The sequence below is a fragment of the Neoarius graeffei genome, chromosome 13, assembly GCF_027579695.1.
Source record: "Neoarius graeffei isolate fNeoGra1 chromosome 13, fNeoGra1.pri, whole genome shotgun sequence".
Classification (NCBI taxonomy): Eukaryota; Metazoa; Chordata; class Actinopteri; order Siluriformes; family Ariidae; genus Neoarius; species Neoarius graeffei.
In genome coordinates, this window is record NC_083581.1 from 69459704 (window position 1) to 69486152 (window position 26449).

At 42.7% G+C, this 26449-nt stretch overlaps 1 protein-coding gene across 1 annotated transcript; it reads left to right on the top strand.

The window, feature by feature from the left end:
* The first annotated feature begins 8869 nt into the window (after positions 1–8869).
* On the top strand, positions 8870–24954 carry rnd1b (Rho family GTPase 1b). Its single transcript, XM_060936988.1, has 5 exons — positions 8870–9078; positions 9469–9556; positions 18932–19041; positions 21739–21873; positions 22112–24954. The coding sequence occupies exons 1-5, from the start codon at positions 8959–8961 to the stop codon at positions 22355–22357; spliced, it is 699 nt and encodes a 232-aa protein (XP_060792971.1). The 5' UTR covers positions 8870–8958; the 3' UTR covers positions 22358–24954.
* The last annotated feature ends 1495 nt before the right edge of the window (positions 24955–26449 follow it).

Sequence of the window (26449 nt, forward strand, 5' to 3'; positions counted from 1 at the left end):
GGGGGGGGCCCATGGCCACTGCTTGTGCACAGGGCCCAGAATTTGGTGCTATGCCCCTCCACCCATACAATGCCAGACACATGAAAAGCGGAAAGTCAACTATTAATTTTCGTCAACATAAACGTATTAAGTTATATTTTTTTTGAACTAATCATGTGTAGTAAGGGCGGGTGGGAGATTTTTATGTTGTCAGCGAGAGGTCGAGAGGATTTTCTAAATGTTCCCTAAAGCGGGAGAGCTGGAGCCTCTGCTGATAAGTTATCGCTAGCTGTTTGCACTAAGGCAGCCATTTAGACCACCAGCTATTTCACTTCCGGTAAACTTTTTCACTTTTTTTTTTCGTTTCCGTTTCCAGTTGAGAGTACGTCGTGTGCGTTCTGGCTGCCGCTTCTCACCAGAGCTTTTTTTTTTCTATTTTCATTTTATTTATTTATTTATTTATTTATTTATTTTCTGTGTGTTTGTGTAGTTTGATGTTTGTTTGAGTGTTTTTGTCCGCCGGTTGTGGTGTAACTCCGGACCTAGTTTTGGGCGTCGGTTCCCTCCAGGCCTTGGTTCGCTGTGGGTGATGCCTGTGCTCCCAGCTATGGACTGCAGTGAGCCTGTTGCTCATTTTACATCGTGGTTGTCCAGCGCTCTGTGGTTTAACGCTTGGCGTGATGTTCTGAGCGATGTTGCTCGGTGGTGTCGCGGCGGCTGTGCAGGCGGTTTGGACACACCAGCGCTCTGCATGGCGGAGCTTCTCTGCTCGCTTTGTGGATCCATGTCGTGGTGTTCGAGCGATGTTGCTGATGGCGTCACGGCAGCGGTGCTGGAGATGTGGGACTCATTTTCGTGCGCCTTTTGGTGGGACTGTGGCTGCTACACCACTGGAATTACATCCTGACCCCTACTTGGTGGACTTTTTACTTTCTTTTTTTATTATTTATTTATTTATTTATTTATTTATTTATTTATTTTTCCTTGTCTATAATTGTAAAGCACACACCCCTTCAGCATCTGACATGTCATCCTCACAGTCCCCCCCCCCCCCACACACACACACATACAACCCCGATTCCAAAAAAGTTGGGACAAAGTACAAATTGTAAATAAAAACGGAATGCAATGATGTGGAAGTTTCAAAATTCCATATTTTATTCAGAATAGAACATAGATGACATATCAAATGTTTAAACTGAGAAAATGTATCATTTAAAGAGAAAAATTAGGTGATTTTAAATTTCATGACAACACCACATCTCAAAGTTGGGACAAGGCCATGTTTACCACTGTGAGACATCCCCTTTTCTCTTAACAACAGTCTGTAAACGTCTGTGGACTGAGGAGACAAGTTGCTCAAGTTTAGGGATAGGAATGTTAACCCATTCTTGTCTAATGTAGGATTCTAGTTGCTCAACTGTCTTAGGTCTTTTTTGTCGTATCTTCCGTTTTATGATGCGCCAAATGTTTTCTATGGGTGAAAGATCTGGACTGCAGGCTGGCCAGTTCAGTACCCGGACCCTTCTTCTACGCAGCCATGATGCTGTAATTGATGCAGTATGTGGTTTGGCATTGTCATGTTGGAAAATGCAAGGTCTTCCCTGAAAGAGACGTCGTCTGGATGGGAGCATATGTTGCTCTAGAACCTGGATATACCTTTCAGGATTGATGGTGTCTTTCCAGATGTGTAAGCTGCCCATGCCACACGCACTAATGCAACCCCATACCATCAGAGATGCAGGCTTCTGAACTGAGTGCTGATAACAACTTGGGTCGTCCTTCTCCTCTTTAGTCTGAATGACACGGCGTCCCTGATTTCCATAAAGAACTTCAAATTTTGATTCGTCTGACCACAGAACAGTTTTCCACTTTGCCACAGTCCATTTTAAATGAGCCTTGGCCCAGAGAAGACGTCTGCGCTTCTGGATCATGTTTAGATACGGCTTCTTCTTTGAACTATAGAGTTTTAGCTGGCAACGGCGGATGGCACGGTGAATTGTGTTCACAGATAATGTTCTCTGGAAATATTCCTGAGCCCATTTTGTGATTTCCAATACAGAAGCATGCCTGTATGTGATGCAGTACCATCTAAGGGCCCGAAGGTCACGGGCACCCAGTATGGTTTTCTGGCCTTGACCCTTATGCACAGAGATTCTTCCAGATTCTCTGAATCTTTTGATGATATTATGCACTGTAGATGATGATATGTTCAAACTCTTTGCAATTTTACACTGTCAAACTCCTTTCTGATATTGCTCCACTATTTGTTGGCGCAGAATTAGGGGGATTGGTGATCCTCTTCCCATCTTTACTTCTGAGAGCCGCTGCCACTCCAAGATGCTCTTTTTATACCCAGTCATGTTAATGACCTATTGCCAATTGAGCTAATGAGTTGCAATTTGGTCCTCCAGCTGTTCCTTTTTTGTACCTTTAACTTTTCCAGCCTCTTATTGCCCCTGTCCCAACTTTTTTGAGATGTGTTGCTGTCATGAAATTTCAAATGAGGCAATATTTGGCATGACATTTCAAAATGTCTCACTTTCGACATTTGATATGTTGTCTATGTTCTATTGTGAATACAATATCAGTTTTTGAGATTTGTAAATTATTGCATTCCGTTTTTATTTACAATTTGTACTTTGTCCCAACTTTTTTGGAATCGGGGTTGTACATACATACATCTCATCGTTCATTAGCACACTGAACTCAGGGACCGCACATCTCACTTTACCTCGCTCATTTGCACTATTCCGCTCCACCTCATCTTAACAGCTGCTAGTTTGTTTATACTGCTTACATACATGTCAACCTATACGGAATGTCCGTATTTTATACGGATTTGATTCAATAAACGTAGTATACGGGCATATAAATAAAGTTATACGGATTCTTTAAAAAAACGTCAATATTTATTTAGAGCTATAATCAATTCCCACGATGATAAACGTACTGTACAGCACAGACAGCCAGTAAAGAGTCTTATGAAATCGCACGTTATCTTGTGGTAGCGAGACTTTGTTCCACTTTTGATCATGCGCACACCGCATTGCGAGAATCCCGCCAACCGGGAAGTCATAGACACATAAACATAGACGCCGCCTTCTGCGTAGAATCATACGTCATCCTCGCCGCCATATTGGATGGGGCAAAGTGGAAATTCTTCAGCCGTCTCTGGTAGACAGTAGCCGAGAATAAAGATGTCTCATTCATGTGCTGCGTTTAACTGTACCAACAGGTTTACCGTCCAAACGAGATCACATGGGATTACCTTTCACAGGTGTGACTGGAAAAATACTTTGTATTCATTCTGAAGGTTTATTGTTATTAATATTGAATAAAAAGTAACTGGGATACATCATTGCTAATTATCATTCAAATTTTAGGTAAATTATTTTAATTTGCATCTTATACGGATTTTATAAGGGAAATACAGATTTTGGAGGTTGGTTATACAGGTTTGATTGACCAAAGGTTGACATGTATGTGCTTATTTCATGTTTCATGTTTACCTGCTATACCTCAAGTGCCCTTGACTGTTTGGTTATTTGAACCAATTTATATATATGTGTGTGTGTGTGTGTGTGTATATATATATATATATATATATATATATATATATATATATATATATATATAGTGTTTAGTCTACGTCTAGTTCATATCTAGAGTGTTTATACTGTTTTATATTGTCTGTTTGAGTGTTTAGTCTGTGTGTAGTTCTTATCTAATGTTTACACTGTTTATATTGTTTGAGTGTTTAGTCTATGTCTAGTTCCTATCTAGAGTGTTTATACTGTTTATATTGCTTGTTTTTTTTTCAATTATTCTATTTTTATTTATTGCATTGCCTGTTTGCACCATGGGTCAGAAAGGACTGATATTTCATCTGTGCTGTACGTCGGGCATGTATAGCATATTTGACAATAAAGTTGACTTGACTTGGGTTTCTTGAAAGGCGCTATATAAATTTAACATTATTATTATTATTATAATAAACAGTGGCGGGTCCTGAAAATTTTCTCAGGAGTGGCAAATTATCCAATAATGTCATAAGGTAACTCATTCAACAGGTACATTATAGGTAGCCAGACATTATTGACTCTTTTTTGTTTTCACTCTGCATATCACAGTTCCATGCCACTTCTGTCCACTAGATGGCAGCACATTACAGAAATCTTTTCCCTGTAGCTACCTAATGCCTTGGTCACAACCGGCTGTACGTGCTCCTACGGCCGGTGTACGTGCTCCTACGGCCGGTCTACGTGCAAAAAATGCAAGAAACGCACGGAGGGTGCGCGTGAAATGCATGGAGGGCGCGCGTGTGATGTGCTGATTTTCGAGCCATAGACTGGCCGCAGAGGTTCTTTGTCATGTCAAACAAACTCTACGGGCGCTTACGTTTTTTTCAGGTTGCAAGACAAACTTATGGCCAACGTGCGTCTTTCTCCACGAACAAAAAAAAACGCAGCGATTTGGGGAAACGCCAAAAATCGCACGGCCAAAAAATCGTACGTCCGGTTGTGACCTAGGCTTAAGCTATAGGCTGTGGTGTAAAGTTGCAAACAACATTCACAATCGAAGAATAGTTTGGCTCCACAATGACCAATTCCAATTACGCCCTATTCACATTATTTCAATATTGTATGATGTGAAATAGCCAAGAATGACATCTTTATAAAAGATATGTCCAACAACTAAATAAGAAAGGAAACCATATTTTTAAAAAATAATACATATTTATTTGCCAATCTTGAAAGTACTGTTCTACAGAATGTTCTGTAAATAGATTTTGTACTTCAAACTCCATGACCAGCAAGAATTTTACAGACTGTGCAACTTAAGGACAACAGGAAAGTGCACTTACTGTAACAAAACATTGTAAATAGTTGGCTAACATAACAATAGCAGTTGAATAAATGGATGAGTGGATCTTTAGATCTTGCAATTACTGGTATTTACCAAGGATATTACCAAAGTGCTAACTCTCAGAGCAAAGTGTGGCAAATATAAAAATGGACATTGAAAACATCAAAAGTGAACTGATTCTGTGACTGTGTGTGTGAGAGAGTGAGAGAGAGAGGGGGGAGGATTGAAGAGTGGTAGGCTATTACATTTGCCGCTTTTCCACTACAAACGCGGCTGAGCCGTGCCGTGCCGAGTCGAGCTGAGTCGGGCTGAGCGGGGCTATTGAAGTTGCATTTCGACTACAACCGCGCTGAACCGTGCTGGCTGGAAGTGGGTGGACACATTGGGTGGAGTTAGCGAAAGTGGGTGGACGTCATGTGATGTCGTTAAGCAGCGCAAACAGTGACATCAGTGACAGTGGCGGAACAAGTCAGAGCCGGGCCGGGGGCGGGGCAAATGACCGGGCCCTTTATTAAAGCTTATCATAACATCATTTTAGGCTACAAAATGTCCGCAACTGCGGTGTTTACCAATTTCAACACTACCAGGTGCAACTATGTTATTTAGTACATCAAGTCCTTCAAACGAACATGTAACTCAGAAACAAAAAACATTAGGATACTGTACATGGCTCATAATAAAACATCAATAGCCTATACTGCGCACATTATTTGAAGGGCATACGAATGAGCGCTCAGAGTGGTGACAGGAAGAGTCAGAAATAAAAGGAGGGCGGTGCAAACCTCACTGAATGCACTGTGTTTACCAATTTCAACACTCCGGGGTGCAACTATGTTATTTTGTACATTAAGTCCTTCAAACGAACATGTAACTCAGAAACAAAAAAACATTAGGCGACATACTGTACATGGCTCATAATAAAACATCAATAGCCTACTGCGCGCATTATTTGAAGGGCATACGGCGAGCCTTGCGCTCCGCGAACTCGTCCACGATGCTCTGACTGATTCAGTGATCTTTTAAGCGGTAGTCTCACGACCCGAATAGTAAACAATAAACATGGAGGACATGGAGTCGTTAGTGTTGCTGGTCTTGGTGCTGTGGCTTGTTGTCACCGACAACGCCAACAGATACTGGCAAGAGCGTATAGATGAGGCGAGGCGCATAAGGCTTCAGAAATTCTCGTAATTCATAATTATTATTCTTCCGGGTTTGCGGTGTTTACAGATCCCAGCGCGCTCGCGGGGCGTGTGTGGGCATGTGAGGACACGCCTCCTCACCAATCAGTGCACAGGGGAGTGTCTGCTCACGCCTCCAGCCTCAGTCGGCTCGCTTTGGCTCGCTTCAGCCCCACTCCAAAACGGTGCGAGTTTTAGGGGCTAAGCAGGGCTGAAACGAGCTGAGTCGTGCTGGTTTTTGGTAGTCGAAACGCGAGCCGTGTCGGGCTGAAGTGAGCTGAAGCGAGCTGAAGTGAGCTGAAAAAGGGTAGTGGAAAAGGGCCAATTGTCTTTGCCTCGTAGAGCTAACTTGAACACTCCACAAAATTTCACGCGTTGGATGAGCCGGTTTAATATGTGCCTGTTCTTGCTCACCTCATCGTTGTGGCGGCGAACTGCTAGCCTGTAGCCCTCATCCAACTGTGTAGCGATGTTCACTCTCCCAAAAGCCGAAAATTTCAGGCAGCTGCCCATGTGAATCTTTGATGACTCATGTTTTTTTTATTTTCTCCGACAAATGATGCATGTCCGAAACTCCAGTGACAACCAAGCAGTGTTGTCTGTGGAGCCACCTCCAGGGTGGAAGTAAGCAGGGGTAGCAGAAAACCGCTGAGGCGTCCTTGCAGCCAGCTCGCCAGGATTTACGCTGGGACCATGTTGAAGTAAAACCTCGAGTATATGATTTCCCTCCCCCCTTTGTTGAAATTTGTTTTATGTTTAGATTTGGTCGAGGGGGGTCCAGCTTGTTTTGTTGCCAATTTAGCTCGATTTGATCACTGACTAAATGGAACCTCTTTTAAGGACCGCACTGAATTGCTTTCCACATCCGTTTCACCTCAGAAACTGAGCGAATCGAACGCAACTTTGCCACTGTTCTGTAAAGTTATCCTACCTCTTGGATTTGTCCTACCAAGCCTCCTGCGCATGCGCAGAACACATGATGTCATATCTTGGAATCGGGACCGAGTTTTGTCCTACTGCTGGGCTGATAGAAAATCGGTGAGTATTTCACGCATTTGCCGATTTTTATGTTTTGTGCGTACTGGTCGAGTGTTTGGCCGAGTCAAATAACTTGCTAATTCTGTCACACAGTGGGCACTGTGCAGTCAAAGTTATGATGGGGCATCATTTCGTTTGTTTATAAATACTGTATTTTATACGTTTCTGGATTGCAAATATGCCTACATTGTAATTATTGAATATAGCTTATTTGGTTGAGTAAATCAAACAATTTGAATGTAATATTAAAAATATTGTTAATTTTCCTGACGGCTCGGCAGACGAGTCTGTTGAATTTTCCTACCCTCCTGGATTTCGCGCATGCGCAGTAGGCTTGGTAGGACAAATCTAAGAGGTAGGATAACTTTACAGAACACCGCGCTTCGCAGTGACATAAGCACGTTAGGGCAAGCCCCCCCGGAGCCCATAGAGATTGCATTGAAGTGTCAGTTAGGAGAAAAAAAAATATTAACATGGGACTCTATCAGTGAACTCTTGGGCGATTTTCAACGTGACTGAAATCGCCCCAAAAGGGGCGGTACTCTAGAAGCAAGACCACCTTGATTGGACAATGATACCCAGAGATAGATTAAAACGGCCTCGAACAGCGCTGGTGAAAGTTTGTTTAAAAAAAACAACAACTTTTTTTTCGTTTTGGCAGTGCGTCGCCCAATCGCCCTTATGCACCACCTGCCCTTTAGTCTGGTTAACACCAGACCATATCACAAGTGAAATATGGTCTGGAATCCGCCTAATGAATTTCTCGTAGGGGAGGTGTGGTTTACGATTGTCAACGGCCGTTTATTGGACGTTGCGAATGTCTATCATTTGGCGTATACGTAGCCCATGGCCAATCATGGCAGTTGTACCCGGTGACGTAGTTAGAGCGACGAAGAGGCGAAGAAGAGAAGGAAGGAGAAAGAGAAGGCAAAACAAAAATAGGAAAACAATGGCACCGAACGATTACTGCCGTTTGTGCAAGCCAAAGCTTGATCGAAAGTTTGGTTCGTATCGCTCGCCGCCATGTTAAATGTGATCCGTAAACAGTCCCAAATAAACTACAAGCTTCCGTTTGTCGAGTAGTACGCATCACCATCTTTCCACCCCTCCCCACTCTCTGATTGGCTCCCTAACTCAGGCGAGCCTTTAGACCATAGTTTCCATGCTGTCTTTTCAGATCGGAACGATTGTGCAAAGCAGCATGGGATTTCCCAGGCTACCCGCCCTTGATTATAAACCCGCTAATAAAAATCACGTGACTGAAACCCAACAGTTGGTGAAAGTGATGCTATTACAACCATCCCCGGTCTCCCTTACATATACCGTACCATCACTCACTACAGTAGATGTGTAATTCCGCTTGTGTGCTATTCTGACACACTATTTAGTACACTAGTCAGTATGCGGTTTGTTTGAGATGTAGCTTCACTGTTACTATGGTAACCAGCGGTTCAAATGTGCCAAAAACGGATTCGCGTCACGTAAAACAAGAAGTTAAAAGAAAAAAAAAACAGTCAGAAAAGATATGTAGTCTCTAAGATTTTTTTTAAAGTGCTAATATGTGATAAAATAGTCATATTTAATCGTTTTAGCAGCCTGTTTAGTGCGCTACGGTATTTCGGATAGGCGTCGCAACAGATTTTAGGGTAGTGGAGAAAAAAAAAACAAACAGGAGAGACGCTCGAGCAGAGAATGGCGCGATCCTATTGGCTGTCGAGACCAGTGCTGGATTTTCATTGGCTGTCGCGGTTCCATATAAAAAACTCCGCAGGCGCTCAAATCAGTCGCATCAAACTGTGGAGCGGTTCAGGTCGCACGTGTGCAGTTTGGGTCCGCGTGCATTAGTGCTCTGATTTCTGTTTTCCTCTTTATCACTCTTTTATAAAGGGTAAGAATGAAGGAGAGGAGAAACATACAGCCACTGGTGATTAGATGTAAACTGGTTCTGGTTGGTGACGTGCAATGCGGGAAAACAGCCATGCTGCAGGTCCTGGCAAAGGATTGCTATCCAGAGGTTAGTCATTCTGGTGTCTTGGAAGAAATAGCACAGCTGTCATGAGCATTCTCTGAGTTGTGAGTGCCAGACTGATTGATTAATGGTTTCAAGAATTAGTGTGCAAAAAAGGAAAGAATGGGAAGGGTGCACTTATTTTTGCTCCTTTACTAGAGAGTAGTATGTTGCACGTGCACATGTATGCACATCCATGTGCTGCTCATTCCTCAGCATGAAGCCTTCTTTGTTTTTTTTTTTTGCATCATAATATAACAGTTATGTGCATATAAATGCACTGACTATTATGAAACTTATTATGCATATGATGTTCCCATTCCTGCTCAGTAGTATCAGGTTGCTGTGTGTTGCCAGTGGATCTAATAGATAAGGGTGTGCAATCTGTGTCCACAGACCTATGTACCCACCGTGTTCGAGAACTACACAGCATGCCTGGAGCTTGAGGATCAGCGTGTGGAATTGAGTTTGTGGGACACATCAGGTAAGAGCTCACGTACACCCTGGTGCTTTTTGATCGATAGGAAAATCACCTGTGCTGTGTTTTCGCATTATCAGCTGATAATTGCATGCATTACAAGGAAGCCGCATGATTTGTCTTGCATGTCATGGATGATCATTAACTACTCGGTGGTATCTCTTCACAGCACATGCATGGTGTGGGGATGGACTGCATAAAATACTGGATAAATGTTAGAGCTTTGACATGAAACTAGCTGCGGTGTGATGCGTTTTTAGTGGAAATGTGTATTATTTCTTTATTAAGCCTGTCTGATGATTCTAATATTGATACTATGATTTAATAAAGTCATAATACACTTTTCTGAGATTTCACGGGTATCATAATATCTGAACAGAATTTGACGCATGTTAATTTTGTTTTGTCGACATTAGTTTGATTCCCCCAGATGTTTTTATTTTTAAACGCGGCACTTGGTTATAGAATTGTCATGAAAATCATAGATCATATCGTATGGTCGTTTTGTCACGTCACCCAACCTGATCACAATATACTACTTCTACGAGCATGAAGGTCATGTGACTAATTAATATTAGCCTCAGGTCTGAAGTACGCTTGTATACGGAGTATCGTTTTTGGAGTGGATCAGCTCACGTAGCAGCTAAATTGAGCTAGCGTGTCATAACATTAATGGTTTTACATAACCTAGACAGTGACTCAGACATGCTTTGCCATTACAGTTCTGAACAACTTCTTTCCTGGATTCACTGGAACAGCCTTCATCTGATTATGTTAATTTGAACTAGACAAACTGGTTAACCGTGCAGGTTGGACCAGCTGCTGAACCAAGTCCGTGGCTGTAAGCGAGTCTCGGGTATACACAATAGATTCTGAAAAGAAAATGGGTGCTTATTTTCTAACGTTAAGTAAACGAGTATTAAACGTACCTTTGGAAGGGGGAAGGCTTAAATTGTGTATTAGAATGATCTAAAACTTGCCACGTTGCCACCTAAATAATAAATTGGTAACACTTTACCAAAATCAAATAGAACCAAACCCATTAGAATAAATACAAAGAACAATCACATGGCTGTTGAGTCAGTTTGAATTTCCCAAAGGCTTCCTGTTGTAGCCCATTGACCTGATTTTCCACTGAACGGACTCTGTTGTGGTTAATATGTGATGTATCTGGACACTAGAACTGTCTCCTTAGCTCTGAGTGGTGTCTGGCTGCCTGCAGACTGCGAAAAAGCTTGTTTGTGTATGTGTGAGGGTTTTTCTCCAACTAATTTGGTGTTCATCTGCCAATATTGGAAAGGCTGAATGAAATTTGGCCCGCAAGGATCATCCTATCTTATATTGGCAGGCGCTCTTTGATCCGTTTGGAGGCGGTCCAGTGGAGGAACAGAGTGTGCTTTAAGGGATGCGCATGAGGTTGAGAGGACGCAGCAGGGATTCATAAAGCTTCCAGCCATTCATCCGGACTACAGGGACAGAATTAGAACAGGTTCCCTCGTTGGCGTTTTGTTACCTATCCAAATATTTTCTAACTCCTGTCCTGTGAGATGTACATATCAGCTCAGTGCAGCTAGCGCTTTAGAATACAATTACGTTTTCTGTTTATTTTCTCGGTCTGTGAAAGATATTTGGTGGTGGAATGGAGCAACAGGGAGAAGAACTAGGCTGGTTGGGTTGTTGGTATTGGTTGATGGGTATTTTTATTTTTTTTTCAACAATATTTGGTTTTTGTTAACACATGACTCTAGAACAGTGGTTCCAAATGGGATCCTTGCAGCATAGATTTGGGGGTTGTCCATGATTTTTAATTTAGTTACAGTGGTGGAAATCATCCACATAGTTGATTTAGCATGAGTTTTACTCCGGATGCCCTTCCTGACGAAACCCTCCATGTTTATCCGGGCTTGGGACTGGCACTTGCTTGTGCACCTCAGTGGCTGGATTTGACGACGATTGATGCTGCAGAAGAAGATACGAAGGACTGGAAGAGACGGAGGGATATTATCTGCTGTGGAGACCCCTAACGGGGACAGCCGGAAGAAGAGGAGGTGGAAATCACAACATGGCATTAACAAAAGATCAATTGTTGCACAAGATTTCAAGAAGAGCAGCTGTAGGGCAGTAGGAGTCAAGGTTCTGGACTAGTGATTGTAAGGTTGAAAATTTGACTTGCAGCAGCGCAAAGCTGCCAGTGTTGGCCCTTAACCTTGAATTGTACCTTGCAATGTGCCTTGCATATTAGTGCTGGATTAAAAATCTGGGAAAAAAAAGAAATGATGTAAATAGTCAAGTCAAAGTCCTTTTCATGCCAGAACTTGGTCTTCCCAGGCAGTCTCTTGTCCCAGTACTAACCAGCTCTTTTAAGGCGTATGGGTGCGGCGCTGATCTCCATTTCAATAGCCCTCGGCCTCTCGCCTATACAGCTAGGGTTACAGTGGGGGGCTGGTCCTCTGGTAACCGCGAGAGTTTGACTTCCCCACTCACATCTGTATTGCAGCATGCCTTTCCAGACAGTAGTAGGTACCATTTTTATCCCCCGCTGGCTGAAAGGCCTGAAGGGGGATTATGTCGTGGCAATGTCCATCCATCTGTCTGTCCCGGGAAGAGTGCTCACCTTCTGAAATAAACTCCTCTCACAATTTTTGGAGGAATTTCACGAAACTTGGCAGAAGGCATTGTTATATGTTGGTAGTATGCATATTCTTATTTTGTTCAATTCGGTCACATTTTACCAGAGTTACAGCCCTTGATTAACAAGCTTGTACTTTCACAATTTCATGAAGGTGTGTTTGCCTTCTGACATCAACTCCTCTCAATTTTTGGACGAATTTCTCGAAGCTTGACAAAAGGCCTTGTTATATGACGGTAATACGCATATTGCGATTTTCATTTAGTTTGTGAAAATTTTCCCAGAGTTTTGACCCTTGATTAAATAACTTGTACGTTGACAATTTCATGAGGGTGTACGTTCTTCTGAAATCAACTCCTCTCACAATTTGTGGAGGAATTTCACCAAACTTGGCAAAAGGCTTTGTTATATGACAGTTATACAATTTCATTTAATTTGGGCAAGTTATACCCTTGATTATTAATAAACTTGTACTTTGGCAATTTCATCAAGGTGTCCTTGCTTTCTGAAATCAACTTCCCTCACAATTTTTATCCCCTGCTGGCTGAAAGCCCTGAAGGGGGATTATGTCGTGGCAATATCCATCCCGGGAAGGGTGCTCAACTTCTGAAATCAACTCCTCTCACAGTTTTTGGAGGAATTTCACAAAACTTGACAGGATTCTTTGTTATATGTCAGTAATACACATATTGCAATTTTGTTAAATTCTGTCACATTTTACCAGAGTTATGGCAGAATTGCCAGTGGGGGATATTGTGCTCTCAGAGTACTCTTGTTATGACGGTCTTTGGTAAAACCCGACCGCGAGCAGAACTCGCGATCTCCCAGTCAAGAGGCGGACACACTAACCACTAGGCCAACTCGCAGTCAGTGTAAATAGTTAAACTCTCTCTTATTCTAACATGGCACCTTATGGGCTTGGCCACAATGAGATGGTTGTGATCGTATTGTGTATCTGCTTTAGTTTCCCACTGCTCTAATTATGTCCACCCAGGCGCTCCACTCTCCCATATCTACTGGGATTTTAAACACGGTTTCTTATTAAGCTTCTTCACATTGGTTTGACTGACCTCATCATCAGGCTTCCAAACGGCTCTCTCGGGGCTCAGCTCGGATTTACAAGCAAAAATCAATTTTCTCAAACATGGTGGCCAACTGAACCCACTGCGGGAAAATGGCCCAGGAAAGTGTCAGCCGCTGTACATCACTCGCAGCAAGGTTTTGGCAGCAGACAGGCTCTTAATATGTTAAGTGTAACACATTGCTGTGGATCCAATCTTGGCAAATGTGGCAGGTGATTATGTATGCTGACCTGGCAGAGGTATAGCAGACTATTGGCGCATTAGAGTGCCGAGTAGATTAATAAATGCTTTTCTGATGGAGGTGTGGATGGGATGAGAGGTGGGAACTTGAGCAGCTCCCAGATGACCCCTGTGAATGGCCCAAAAGGTCATGGATAGCTGCTTCTCATCAGGAGGGGCCATTCTTTGTTTAATTCCCAGTGGGGACTATGCTGTGCCTTGCTGAGGCTAGGGAGTGGATTTGGTGGAAGGGGGGTTGTGGAGGAATGTGTTGGGACTTGTTCCCACATTCCCATTAAAGATAGATGGAGGGGTGTGGGATACACTTACCATTTTGTTCTTTTTGCCCTTGTACTAAGCTCCTTTTGTAAGCATTGACCTCTCCCAGCCTGCTCATTCTTACTCTGAGATCTGGAGTGCTGACTAAATCAGCAATTTCAGTCTTTAAAGATGTTTAAGTTTGACACTTTGGCATCATTTTGTCTGTTCGATTATACTGTTGACGTATCTAATAATTTCCGCGCAGAGTTTTGTTTGGAACAGTGGTAGTAGTAGTTGGCAAGCAAGGTTCTAGAGTAATAATTGGATGGATGGTTGTGAGTTTAAGCCCTAGGACTGCCAGAGATCCGCTGTTGAATCGCTGTAGATCAACCTTATACCAACGAATAGTTGATGGTTATTTTTATTGGATCATGGATGAGTTCTTTGCTTATAGATTTGTTGGAATAGTAGAAGCCTTTATTTGTCACACGTACACTCAAGCACATTCTGCCTCTGCATTTAACCTATCTGAAGCAATGAACACACACCTACACACAAGTGAGCAGTGAGCACACACGCACATACCCAAACCAGTGAGCAGCTATGCTACAGTGCCAAGGGAGCAATTAGGGGTTCGGTGCCTTGCTTGAGGGCACTTCAGCCCAACCTTCAGGCCATGGCTGCCCCATGTTAACCTAACCGCATGTCTTTGGACTGTGGGGGAAACCGGAGCACCCAGAGGAAGACATGGGGAGAACATGCAAACTCCACACGGAAAGGCTTCTGTTGGCCACTGGGCTCCAACCTAGAACCTTCTTGCTGTGAGGCAATAGTGCTAACCTCTACACCATGCATTCCCTGGTTTTGGTTGGAAGCCAGCAGAGTTAGTTTGATGATTCTCAGCAGTGATGCTACATGAAGACTTTGAGTTTCAGTCCCATTGGCCATATTGAGAGGTGACCCTGGTTTGGCGACCTATGGTTGTTTCAGAATTCATGCAGTCTTTTTGTGTGGTGTTTTTTAAGATTGCATACTGCTGTGTTCAATCAAACAGGCTCTTTTAAATTACCAGTGTATCAGTTTTTATCCCTCGCTGGCTGAAAGGCCCAAAAGGGGATTATGTCATGGCGAAGTCCATCCGTCTGTCTGTCCGTCCATCCGTCCTGGAAAGGGTTCTCACCTTCTGAAATCAACTCCTCTCACAATTTTTGGAGGAATTTCACGAAACTTGGCAAAACACTTTGTTATAGGACAGTAATAAATATATTGCAGTTTTGTTTGCAATATATTGTAGCAGAGGATACTGTGCTCTGAGCACTCTTGTTCAGATTTGCTCTTGGATATGAAGATGGAAATTGTCATTGGTAAAAACACTTGTTTGTTGAAAGTGTCATGCAACAGTTGCTTATGCATAAGGGAATTCATTGAATCTTTTGAAGGTAACACAATGAATATGCTGATCTAGGAACTAAACAAATTAACAGCAATGGTACAGCCATTGCCTCCAGCAGTCTTCGCTGCCAGACTCCTGCTACCCTTGAAACGTGATCAAGCAAAAACGGAGGCAACGGGTCGATTCATAGTGTGATATGCGCCCGGTTCAAATCTCATTAATGTTAATCGTACCATGGTATGAAATTCCAAGCAGGCCACATTTCAGGACAAAGGTGTTCCCAAAGATGTATGAAGAAATGAAGGTAAAATAACGTGAAGAGCTGGGTAAGGCACAAGTTATTGCAATTATGACTGATATCTGGATATTAACCTCCCCCCCCAACCTGAACCCTGGTCTAGAAAATGAGGACTGGAGCAAATTGTGAAAAAGATGAATCATTACACTTGGATCTCTAGCATAAGGTTGATGTAACAAAAGAACCTGTCATTAACTTATGGAACTGAAGTTGGTTGACGATGGACATGGTCCTGGAGATATTACCAAATCTGACCTCATTAACTTGAAGAATGGCAGTGTTGAATGAAAGAGTTGAGCAGATGGAGTGCACTACGATAAGCCTTGGTGTTTTTATGCGCAGCACACAAAAGCATAAAGCTCAGCCCACTCCATCGCCGTCTCCATCTGTTCCTCACACAGTTCTTCCTTTGATCTCGAAGGTTCCTGCATATAATTGTGCACTTCACCGAATCTCTAAGCCACTGCTGCCATGCTATTGGCAGTAAAGTTGGTCCTACCTGGTTTGTTTTCCTTGTTGTGGTTTTCTGATGGCTCACAAACTTTTTATGGACGCCATAAAAGTAGTGTCTTGTTTAGCTGAGGAACACGGTGCAGTTGGCAGTGGAGTTGTCATTTGCCTACCATGTTTCAATGCTTATGGCTGTTGGACAGCAGGTCCTTGTAATCCTGAAACTGCAAGAGCGGGTAATTAATACTTGTTAAGTAGAGCACTTATCTGCCTTAAGTGTAACCCTCCTTTCCTGTACTTCTCACATATTTCTGTAGCAATTGAAGAACCTGTACTGGATTATCACAGACAGAATAATTGTTTGTACACTTTTTCTCGCTGTGTGAGCAGGCCAGCCATGTTCTCAGACCGTCTCGAAGATCTTGGATGTGTAATTTGTCAACTTTAATTGAAAAATGGCTCCTCCGTATCCCCAGTGTGCATTCCTATCGATTGCTGCATTAAGACCAGAGGCAATTGAATGCATGCTCACACTCCAGCCGTGAATGTCCGTGACTTATCCGAGAGAAAGAGGAGGAGAGACGGTTAGTGATATGGCTTTCAGAAATGCGTAGTCTCTGCAGACTGTCTGAATCTGAGATGCCAGCAGTTTCTGAGTGGTTTTAGAACAGATTCTCATTGATTTGCAAAATTGCTACTGCAGTATCAGCATCGAGCCGCAGTGTGGTTTCGCATCAGTCTTTTTAAACTTTAAAAAAAAAAAAAAAATCAAGACAGACTTGCACTGTTTTGGGTTAGGGTGTAAATATAATCATTATTGGATAAATACCATTTTTATGATGCATGATCTATAGGTTTATCCATAGGTATATTTCAGTAATATTGCATTTTTAAAAGTTTCATTCTTTATTAGATGTTTGCAAATTTAATATATCTGGTTTTATTTGCATAAAAATAAGTTGGTAATATTTAAATAATATTCGCTGGCTTTGAGTGGTATATCAGATTCCATTCAGCTAGCATGATATTGAACGAGTCTGAGACGAGTAGCTGAATGGACTATACCTGATAGGCCATGAAAAAAACCAGCCAATATTGTCTCATTATCTCTAGCCAGTTTATCCTGTTCTACAGGGTCGCAGGCGAGCTGGAGCCTATCCCAGCTGACTACGGGCGAAAGGCGGGGTACACCCTGGACAAGTCACCAGGTCATCACAGGGCCGAGCCAATATTATTATTATTATATACACATTCATTTTTCAATGTCCGTTGGTATGTTTTTCTCTTATAAATATGACGTTTCAGTAGCCTTTCGGGTGTTCAATGCGTCTTTCTCTTTCAAAATTCTCTCAATCTTCCGAATTTAACAAAGCAAACCTGGCGGCCATGTTTGTTTACAAATTGTCAGTCACTCGCTAGCGTGGAAGTTTTCTGTCTCTGACTTCTCTTTTCCAGTTTTTCGATGTCCGTTGGTATGTTTTTCTCTTGTAAATATGCATGAAGAATATCTCATGAAAATTTGGTAGCCTTTCAGGTGATCAACGCGTCTTTCTCTTTCCCGGTGAACAAAGAAATGCTTTTGCACACGCGCTGCAGAAAACTCTCATTGAATATTCGCACCAGCTCCGACATGCAATGTCATGTTGCCTTGGCAACCATGCAATATCGTAAACCATATTCATCGCTTCTTCTCCATTGGGTAGAGTGACGTAATACTCGGAGGATAAGTGATACGCTAAAAATATTGCAATGGTATCAAACCAAATGAATGAAACCTGCTAGAACGGAATAGAACACGTTTTTAGTTTATCAAAAAAGTGTCCTGTATGTGTAATAATTCCTTGTGTTTTTTAGATTAAAAAAAAAAGATTTACAGTGTTTTTTTTCTTATTGTTTTTTTTTTTTTTTAAAGCATAATTAACATAACGGGGTGGGACACATCGGCTTCAAGTCAATTTGTAACTAAATTGATTGCATTATAAAAACACCATGATATCCATGATATCTAAGGAAAGCATGTTGTAAGATATCACGATGTTGGTATTTCTTCATCATCACCTAGCCTCAGCCCAAAGATATTTAAAAAAAAAAAGTATATATTTCTAGTCATAGAGGTACCAGATTCTGTTTGTCTTGCGATGCAGGTAATGCACAGATGCCTGCATGATTTGCCGTGACGTACGTCTTAAAGCTCTAATTGGGTGCATCATTGAACTGTTCAAGTCACCAGCATGCAGGAACAGATGTGTGTTTATTATTATTATTATTATTATTAATTTTTTTAAAGAATGCATTTATTTGGAACGAGTAGTACCTCTTTGCCAAATCAGTCTAATCAATATGTTAATTCTTCTGATTGAATGAGCGTACTCCAAGATCACACCACGCGTCGTCGTCATTTTACCAAAGTCAAAGTAATTCCTAGAGGACTTTGCTTCTCTCTTTGCTTTTAATTTATACCCAGTTCAAACAGCTGAAGCTGAATTTCCCTGGATAAAGGGTTTGTGTGCTGTGAGGTACAATAACACTTGGAGGCAGGCATTATATTCAGTGGTAACTGGTGGGTGGGCACAGCTCTGTGTCTAATGATTGGCAGTTGAGGGAAGCCTTTATGGAGGAGTGGGTGGAAGACGTTTTGCAGATGGTAGATTCCGAGGCTGTTGCTGTGGAAACGGGGAGCAGAGGTACTGCGCGTATGGGACACACACACACACACACACACACACACACACACACACACACACACACACACACACACACACAAACGGTGGTGGGTGGCTTACTTAAGGATTCTGAGAAAGAGTGGGAGCGCCTGCCTGGCCCCGAACTCTCTGTTCTCATTGCATAATCCATAGAACTAAAGAAAAAAGCGAGATGGATCATTGAGGCTTTCGGACTTGATTGTCATTTTCATGTCCTTTAAAATGCCAGTAGTGTGCTGAGATACCAAGGTGAGCTAAGAACCTCGCCTTGGCTCCGGGTCTTAAGTTGGCCATGGCAAATGATTAATTGGTTTTTGATGTCGTCTGGTCTTTGTGTCTCATTTCAGGTTCTCCTTACTATGATAATGTGAGGCCACTTTGTTACAGCGACTCTGATGCTGTGCTCCTGTGCTTCGACATCAGCCGTCCAGACACTGTCGACAGTGGACTCAAGAAGGTACCATATTAGCACTCTGGAATTCCCGTCGTAATAAGACTCAGTTCTAGCTCTGGTTTCAGTTTCCTCATAATATGGAACACCTTTGAGCTAGAAAAGTTGTTCCTTTTGAAAGACATTAGTACCCATAAAGTCTTAATTCATCTTCAGGTGGGAGTACACACTCATCACACACACTCTCCAGGCTTGTAGTACTCGAGTCTGACTCGTGCCCTATGTAGGAGCCATAAATACTTTCTTATTTATTGCTTTTTATTTATGGTGTCAACTTTATGGGTATTGGTTTATTTGGTTTGTGTTGTTTTCATTTTATTGGTTACTTTTGGACATGGGTGTAGCGCTGGACGTGTGCGGTGCGCAATTGGGAGCCTTAATTAGCCTTACCTGACACCTGTGCTTCAGTTCAGTTTGGCGTGGGGTGAGCTCGGGGAGGGCTATCTTTTGTGTACCGCACGTAGTACATCGCATGGACTCACCTAAAACTTCTGTTCGTTTGGATGTTTTTGCTCTGCCTTGCACTTGGAAAGACTATCTCATTTCATCTCATTATCTCTAGCCGCTTTATCCTGTTCTACAGGGTCGCAGGCAAGCTGGAGCCTATTCCAACTGACTACGGGCAAAAGGCGGGGTACACCCTGGACAAGTCGCCAGGTCATCACAGGGCTGACACATAGACACAGACAACCATTCACACTCACATTCACACCTACGGTCAATTTAGAGTCACCAGTTAACCTAACCTGCATGTCTTTGGACTGTGGGGAAAACCGGAGCACCCGGAGAAAACCCACGCGGACACGGGGAGAACATGCAAACTCCGCACAGAAAGGCCCTCGCCGACCACGGGGCTCGAACCTGGACCTTCTTGCTGTGAGGCGACAGCGCTAACCACTACACCACCGTGCCGCCCTTGGAAAGACTACTGGAGTCTAAATGAAATGGAGAGCAATAAACTACAGAAACGGGAGTAATCGTGTGGACATTGCATCATTGAGTGCACGTAAGACAATTGTTTCCCCTGCTTAGCCCACCGCGGCTTCTGAACATTTGGTTAGTTGGATCTGGTAGCCGCAATACCCTAATTTGAAGGACTCATGACTTGACTTGGACTTAAACACTGACTCGAATTCGTGCATTAACTGCATTCAGAGTCTGATATTTTTTTCTTTATTTTTTGCAACATGCCATAATAAGTTGGCATAAGATATTTATATCTACATTCATTTTTATACTAATTTTGTCCAAGAGAATGCACATCTACCCATTCATACGTCATGTTCAGGAACAAACTAACGTTAACGGCACTAAAATGCCTGGAGAGAACGCCCTTAGGATTGTCCGCTTTGCTTATACAGACTTCTCGTGTAGTGGGAAAAAATGCACTGCGATGTGTTCCATATGTAGAAGAATTATCGAGGAGACGATGGGACGACCTCGAACTTAAGTCGTCATTTGGTAAGACTCCACCCAGAGAAGGAAGTGACGCGCTATATTCATTGTTCTGTTGATAGCAGGGCTTGCTTGCTGAGCGATGAACTAGCTAGTGTTAACCCTCTCATGTTATTTGGCCTGTTGATAGTGGGCGGGGCTTGCTGAGCGATGATTAAGCTTTTTATCTGTAGCCTGTTAACTAAAATGGGTCAGTCGAGCAGGAATGTTAGTCCAACACCGTAGCAGAGACGCTTTCACATAAAGGCAGCAACAGCCACCGTCAAATGGTGCAGATGGAGTCTTGTTCTCAGACTCGAAATTTTCTTTAATGACTTGGACTTGACTCGGACTCGAGGTTTAGGCTACGTTTACACTAGACCGTATCTGTCTCGTTTTCTTCGCGGACGCACTGTCCGTTTACATTAACCCCCCTGAAAAAGCGGGGAAACGGGAATCCGCCAGCGTCCACGTATTCAATCTAGATCGTATCAGCTCCGGTGCTGTGTAAACATTGAGAATACGCGAATACGCTGTGCTGAGCTCTAGCTGGCGTCTCATTGGACAACGTCACTGTGACATCCACCTTCCTGATTCGCTGGCGTTGGTCATGTGACGCGACTGCTGAAAAACGGCGCAGACTTCCGCCTTGTATCACCTTTCATTAAAGAGTATAAAAGTATGAAAATACTGCAAATACTGATGCAAATACTGCCCATTGTGTAGTTATGATTGTCTTTAGGCTTGCCATCCTTCCACTTGCAAGTAATAAGTGATATGCGCTGGGATCACACACACAGCGGCTCAGTCCCGAATCGTGGCTTGTTCACTTCACTCGCGCGCTCTGTGAGCTGCGCAGGGCCGGAGTGCGCACCCTCCAGAGGGCACTCGCTGTTCAGGGCGGAGTGATTTGGAGCGCAGGATGCCTGCGGAGCCGAGCGTATCCGCGTATTGGTGTTGCTGTGTGCACGGCTAACGGTTTTAGTGTCAACGCGAATCGTTTTAAGAACGTTAATCTGATGATCCGCTGATTCGACGTAATGTAAACGTAGCCTTAGTGACTTGACTACAACACTGACGCACTCGTTCTCATGAGTGGATTTTCTATGCTATGTTTTTTTTCCCTATTACATTTTTGGATGTGGGAGGAAACTGGCAAACCCAGAGGAAACCATTTGCATGACTTTTGCTGTCAGGAAATAGCAAGTATGTTCTCTTTTATGAATTTTGAGTGAGTAAACTTGCATATTTCTGTCTGTATTTGTGTAGTGGAAGACGGAGATCATGGACTTCTGCCCCAACACCCGCGTTCTGCTCATCGGCTGCAAAACGGACCTGCGCACGGATGTGTGTACGCTAATGGAGCTCTCCAGTCAGAAACAAACGCCCATTACTCAAGAGCAGGTGTGATGTTTATCAAGATATTTGATTATCCCTATTACTAGAGTGCTTGAGTACTCCATGAAAATATGGTAACTAGCTGATGACAATGCTATAAGAAGTAGCTTCAGTTTCATTAAAGTGGATTGGTGCTTGGTTTAAATGCAGACCTGCAGCCACCCTGACTTATTTTGGATAAAACTCAAGCCCTCCGATTGAAAATACATACTGACCTCTTTGTCTCGCCTCACCTTTGTCCCAGGGTTCAGCCATGGCCAAGCAACTCGGGGCCGAGGCGTACCTGGAATGCTCCGCCTTCACGTCAGAGAAGAGCATCCATAGCGTTTTCCGCACTGCGGCTCTGGCCTGCGTCAACAAGCTTCAGCCGATGGCCAAGTCTAGCCCCAACCGCCGCCTGTCCAAACGCCTCCTCCACCTGCCCAGCCGCTCCGAGCTGCTCTCGTCCACCTTCAAGAAAAAGAAGGCCAAGAGCTGCTCAGTGATGTGAGCAGTGGGGTTGGTATCCTCGCTCCACCAGCTTCTCCCTCCCCTGTGCTTTGGTCCGGGGAAGGGGGGTGGGTTTTCCGATGTCCTCATCGCTGAAGGCTTCGTCTAGGAATCCTTCCTCACCCCCCGACAAAATCCATTTCAGAACAAGTGGACACTCTGCTGTCCGCTTTGTCCTGATCTCTCCACCAGTGCATACCTGTCTTACACAGTACAGTATCTTGATTTTTCTCAATCGAGGTTTGATCATCAGCCGTCATCTCTTCATCCTTTGCTGTGTTAAGAGAATTTTTGTGGTCCGACTTCTTAGTAAATAAGGAACCAGTGTTCAGCATATGAGGTTCAGTAACGCGATATAAATGTGACAATGATGTATCGTTGGCTCTCGAGCGGCGAGCATCAAATGTATCTGATTCTTAAAAAAAAAAAAATCAAACATATATAGAATATGTACAAAAGAGTCTCTGTGAGAGTAAGACTCCAATTGATGGAGCATAAGGAAGCTGTGTAAGGCCCAGGTTATTATCGATGTGTTGGAGAAGGAGGTTGTTGGCTATGAAGGCTTATGGCATTATAATGCTGACTGAATTGGCTGCTGTGCAGACTGGATACTGTAATTCTGTTGGAATCTGCCCGTAATGTTGGGCTTTCTTAAACAGCCAAACATTAAGATGGTAATTGATGAAGTAAGGACCGAGAGGGGGGGAAGCTAAAACAAATTTCCAGCCAGCAATTTTTTTTTCAAAAGGCAACCAAAGACAAGCTTGCTATCCCCTCTGATTAAACACCCACCTGATCTAAGTGCTTCTGCATTTAGAGACAATAAATAATCGCCCAAGTGAATGAGAGGAAGAGGAAGGTGCACGGTACATGAGTCTCCGACGTAGTGATGATGGAGAGCCATGTATGCGTCCAAGCCTCAGAACTCTAAATCATCCAACGTAAATCCGAATTGGACTTAAACAATATATTTCTCGAGGATGATTTTTTTTTTTTCAAAAAGCTGTTGTAGCACCATGTTGATATTTGCTCAGTCAACAAGGATTTAAAATAAATCTAAACATATGCAGAAAAGATTTGTCGTTTGATCACCTTTAATTCAATCTACAGTGCATCAGACTGAAATCGAACCATCTTCACATGCCATTTATAATCAGTTTTGTGCACAACTCCTCAGAATCTTGATGTAGCACTCCATCTCTGTCTGTATACCAGTTTTTCTTGCCTTGTTCCCCGATCTGATCTACAGAAGTCTCGAGACGGGCTTTTGCAGGCAGTTCGGTACATATCTAAATATGGATAAGCTCTTCTAACTAAATTCTTAAGCTTGGACAATTTGTGTGCAGTGCTGCGCTCGAAATCTGCTTTTAACCACAAAGCAATAACGATGATTGACGTGCTTGTGACGCAAAGTATATAGAGTGGCAATAAGAAAAAAAATTTTGCTTTGTGATTATAACGTCATGCAACAGCTATGTGGCCGTGCCTCCATTACCGCTGTAAAAACAAGCCAGTCTTATTGTAATTCTGTTGTAGCAAGGGGGTTTTGTGTGGAGTAAACCTGTCACAAAGTAACGTTGGATTTAAGAACAACCCGACCATTCAAGTGCAACACATTTAATGAAACATTTCTGGCCAGGAAAGCTTACGGGCTTGGGATAGGTGACGGCTCGATGGAGATTGGCTTGACTGACAGGACGATAAGAGGAGGAGCATACAGGGTCCTTCATGGGGCAGTTTTAACGTATGGAACAATTGGTAGCACTGTCTAAGAAACCCATTTTCATAATTCATTATAACTGTACTTACTCTTTTAATGATTCCTTGTAAGCATTTTTGTGAACTGTATTACTGCCTCATAAAGCTTAATGTGCAAGTGTCACTATTATAATAAAAAATGTGCCATACAAGTGTCAATACTGTAATAAACAAATCTATTCTAACAGTATACTTTACAAGCTTTATAACCTAATATAATATTCTGTCCGCATTCACTGGATATGAGCAATCGTGCACTCTGATTGGCTACTCTATTACTTGGATATAAGCTCATGTTCTGTGAGTGGAGAAAAACAAAATGGCGGCGCATGTTGCTGAATCAGCCGAGGACGAAATAACTCTACTCAAAAACAAAACCCCAAAAATTATGAAGTATTTAAAAGAAACAGAAATAGCTATAAGAATAGTGTTTTGTCCCCCCCCCAAAAAAAAAAAAATATATATATATCTCCTGTTCCACACTCCAGCCCAGTCAGTGGCAGTAATGCACCTTTTGCTGCTTGCCAAAAAACCCTAAAGATGACAAATCCCCCCTGCAAAAAAAAAAAGCAACAAAATGTGGAATAAAAGTATTTGATGGCAAGAATGTACCTTTTTATTTTTCAAGAATTATTATAGCATTTTTCACAATTTGCGCCTGTCATTTTGCCAGTTGGGTGGCACGGTGGTGTAGTGGTTAGCGCTATCGCCTCACAGCAAGAAGGTCCAGGTTCGAGCCCTGTGGCCGACGAGGGCCTTTCTGTGCAGAGTTTGCATGTTCTCCCCGTGTCCGCGTGGGTTTCCTCCAGGTGCTCCGGTTTCCCCCACAGTCCAAAGACATGCAGGTTAGGTTAACTGGTGACTCTAAATTGACCGTAGGTGTGAATGTGAGTGTGAATGGTTGTCTGTGTCTATGTGTCAGCCCTGTGATGACCTGGCGACTTGTCCAGGGTGTACCCCGCCTTTCGCCCGTAGTCAGCTGGGATAGGCTCCAGCTCGCCCGCGACCCTGTAGAACAGAATAAAGCGGCTAGAGATAATGAGATGAGATGAGATTTTGTATAAAGTTTATCAATCGAATTTGCTAAGAATAAAAATGTTCTGTTTCTCAAAATACAGTGAATATTGATAGAATAAAACAGTTATTCCGCTCAATCTCGTCCTACGTGGCTTATGTACGACTCGATTTTGTGGAATAACTGTTAAATGTAGGATGGAAATGTGTCCAGATTAATCCCAGTAATGACAAGGGCACACACGTGTAGCACCTAGTTGCATTTAAAAACGTGCGTTACTTAGAGCTTGTACTGAAGTAAACAAAATTTGCTATTCTGCACTGCAACCCTGCTTCATCCAAGATAACTAATGTATCTAGCTAATGTTATAAAGCGTAAGTGCATGAATACACATATACTCAATCTAAGAACATGGTATTGAGGCAGCCCTATTTAATACAGGTGCTACACTTGTGTGTCTGTCTTTTTTGGTAATTCATCTAGAATTAAAGCGAGACAGCCTTTCGATTTCATAAAATCGGTGAAATTTAGTTCCCTCTGAAATTTGGTCATTGTGATATATGTTTATTTCTGTAATATCTCTCAAAATATCAGGCCATTCTGTGGCTGGGAAGTTATTTAATTTGAGGGGATTCCTGAGCAAATAATGTGCATGAAATCACTTGCTTCGCGCAGTCAAGCAGACAGAGGAAGTCCGTGTGCACATGCGCAGATTTACCTTCTTCTTTTGGGTTTTACAGCAGCTGGCATCCACAGTGTTGCATTACTGCCATCTACAGGTTTACCTTTGACCGTGCACTGACGGTTCCATCATTCTGTCACTAAATGAACAGTTGATCACACCGAGGTGCTCGCTGACCGCTGATATTTATTAGTTTGGTCCTGCGTTTCCTTTCCTTCGTATATAACATAACGTCTTTTCTTCTCACTTTCTGTTACTATAGTCGGTCTTTCACGTTTCATTCGCACACCATTTTTCTCTCCTGTTTCAAATTTGTATCCCGCAATGCCTTGTGTGAATGGGGAAAGCCTACCACGTGATGCATGACGTACGGTAGTATCTTGAATTGGGTCATGGTGAAGCAGGAAAAAATAGCGGAGAATTTAGGGTCACATGGCCTTAAATTCATTAATTGCTCTATTAAAAAAAACTAATAAAATTGGAAGTCTGTGATTTGAATTCGGTAGCTTTCAGTCCATTAAACAAAAATAATTGGGTGTCGGGGAAAATTCTTTTTATGACCTACACTTGAAAAATCTGAAAGGCAGTCTAGCTTTAAGCTTTGGCTTCAGCACAAGTGCATTAAGTGGTTGAGGGAA

Bases quoted from the DNA above. Each gene is read 5' to 3' on its own strand.
- rnd1b (XM_060936988.1), top strand. From the start codon at position 8,959: ATGAAGGAGAGGAGAAACATACAGCCACTGGTGATTAGATGTAAACTG. The intron at 9,557-18,931 runs GTAAGAGCTCAC...GTCTCATTTCAG, and splicing joins GAGTTTGTGGGACACATCAG to GTTCTCCTTACTATGATAAT. The intron at 21,874-22,111 runs GTGTGATGTTTA...CCTTTGTCCCAG, and splicing joins CGCCCATTACTCAAGAGCAG to GGTTCAGCCATGGCCAAGCA.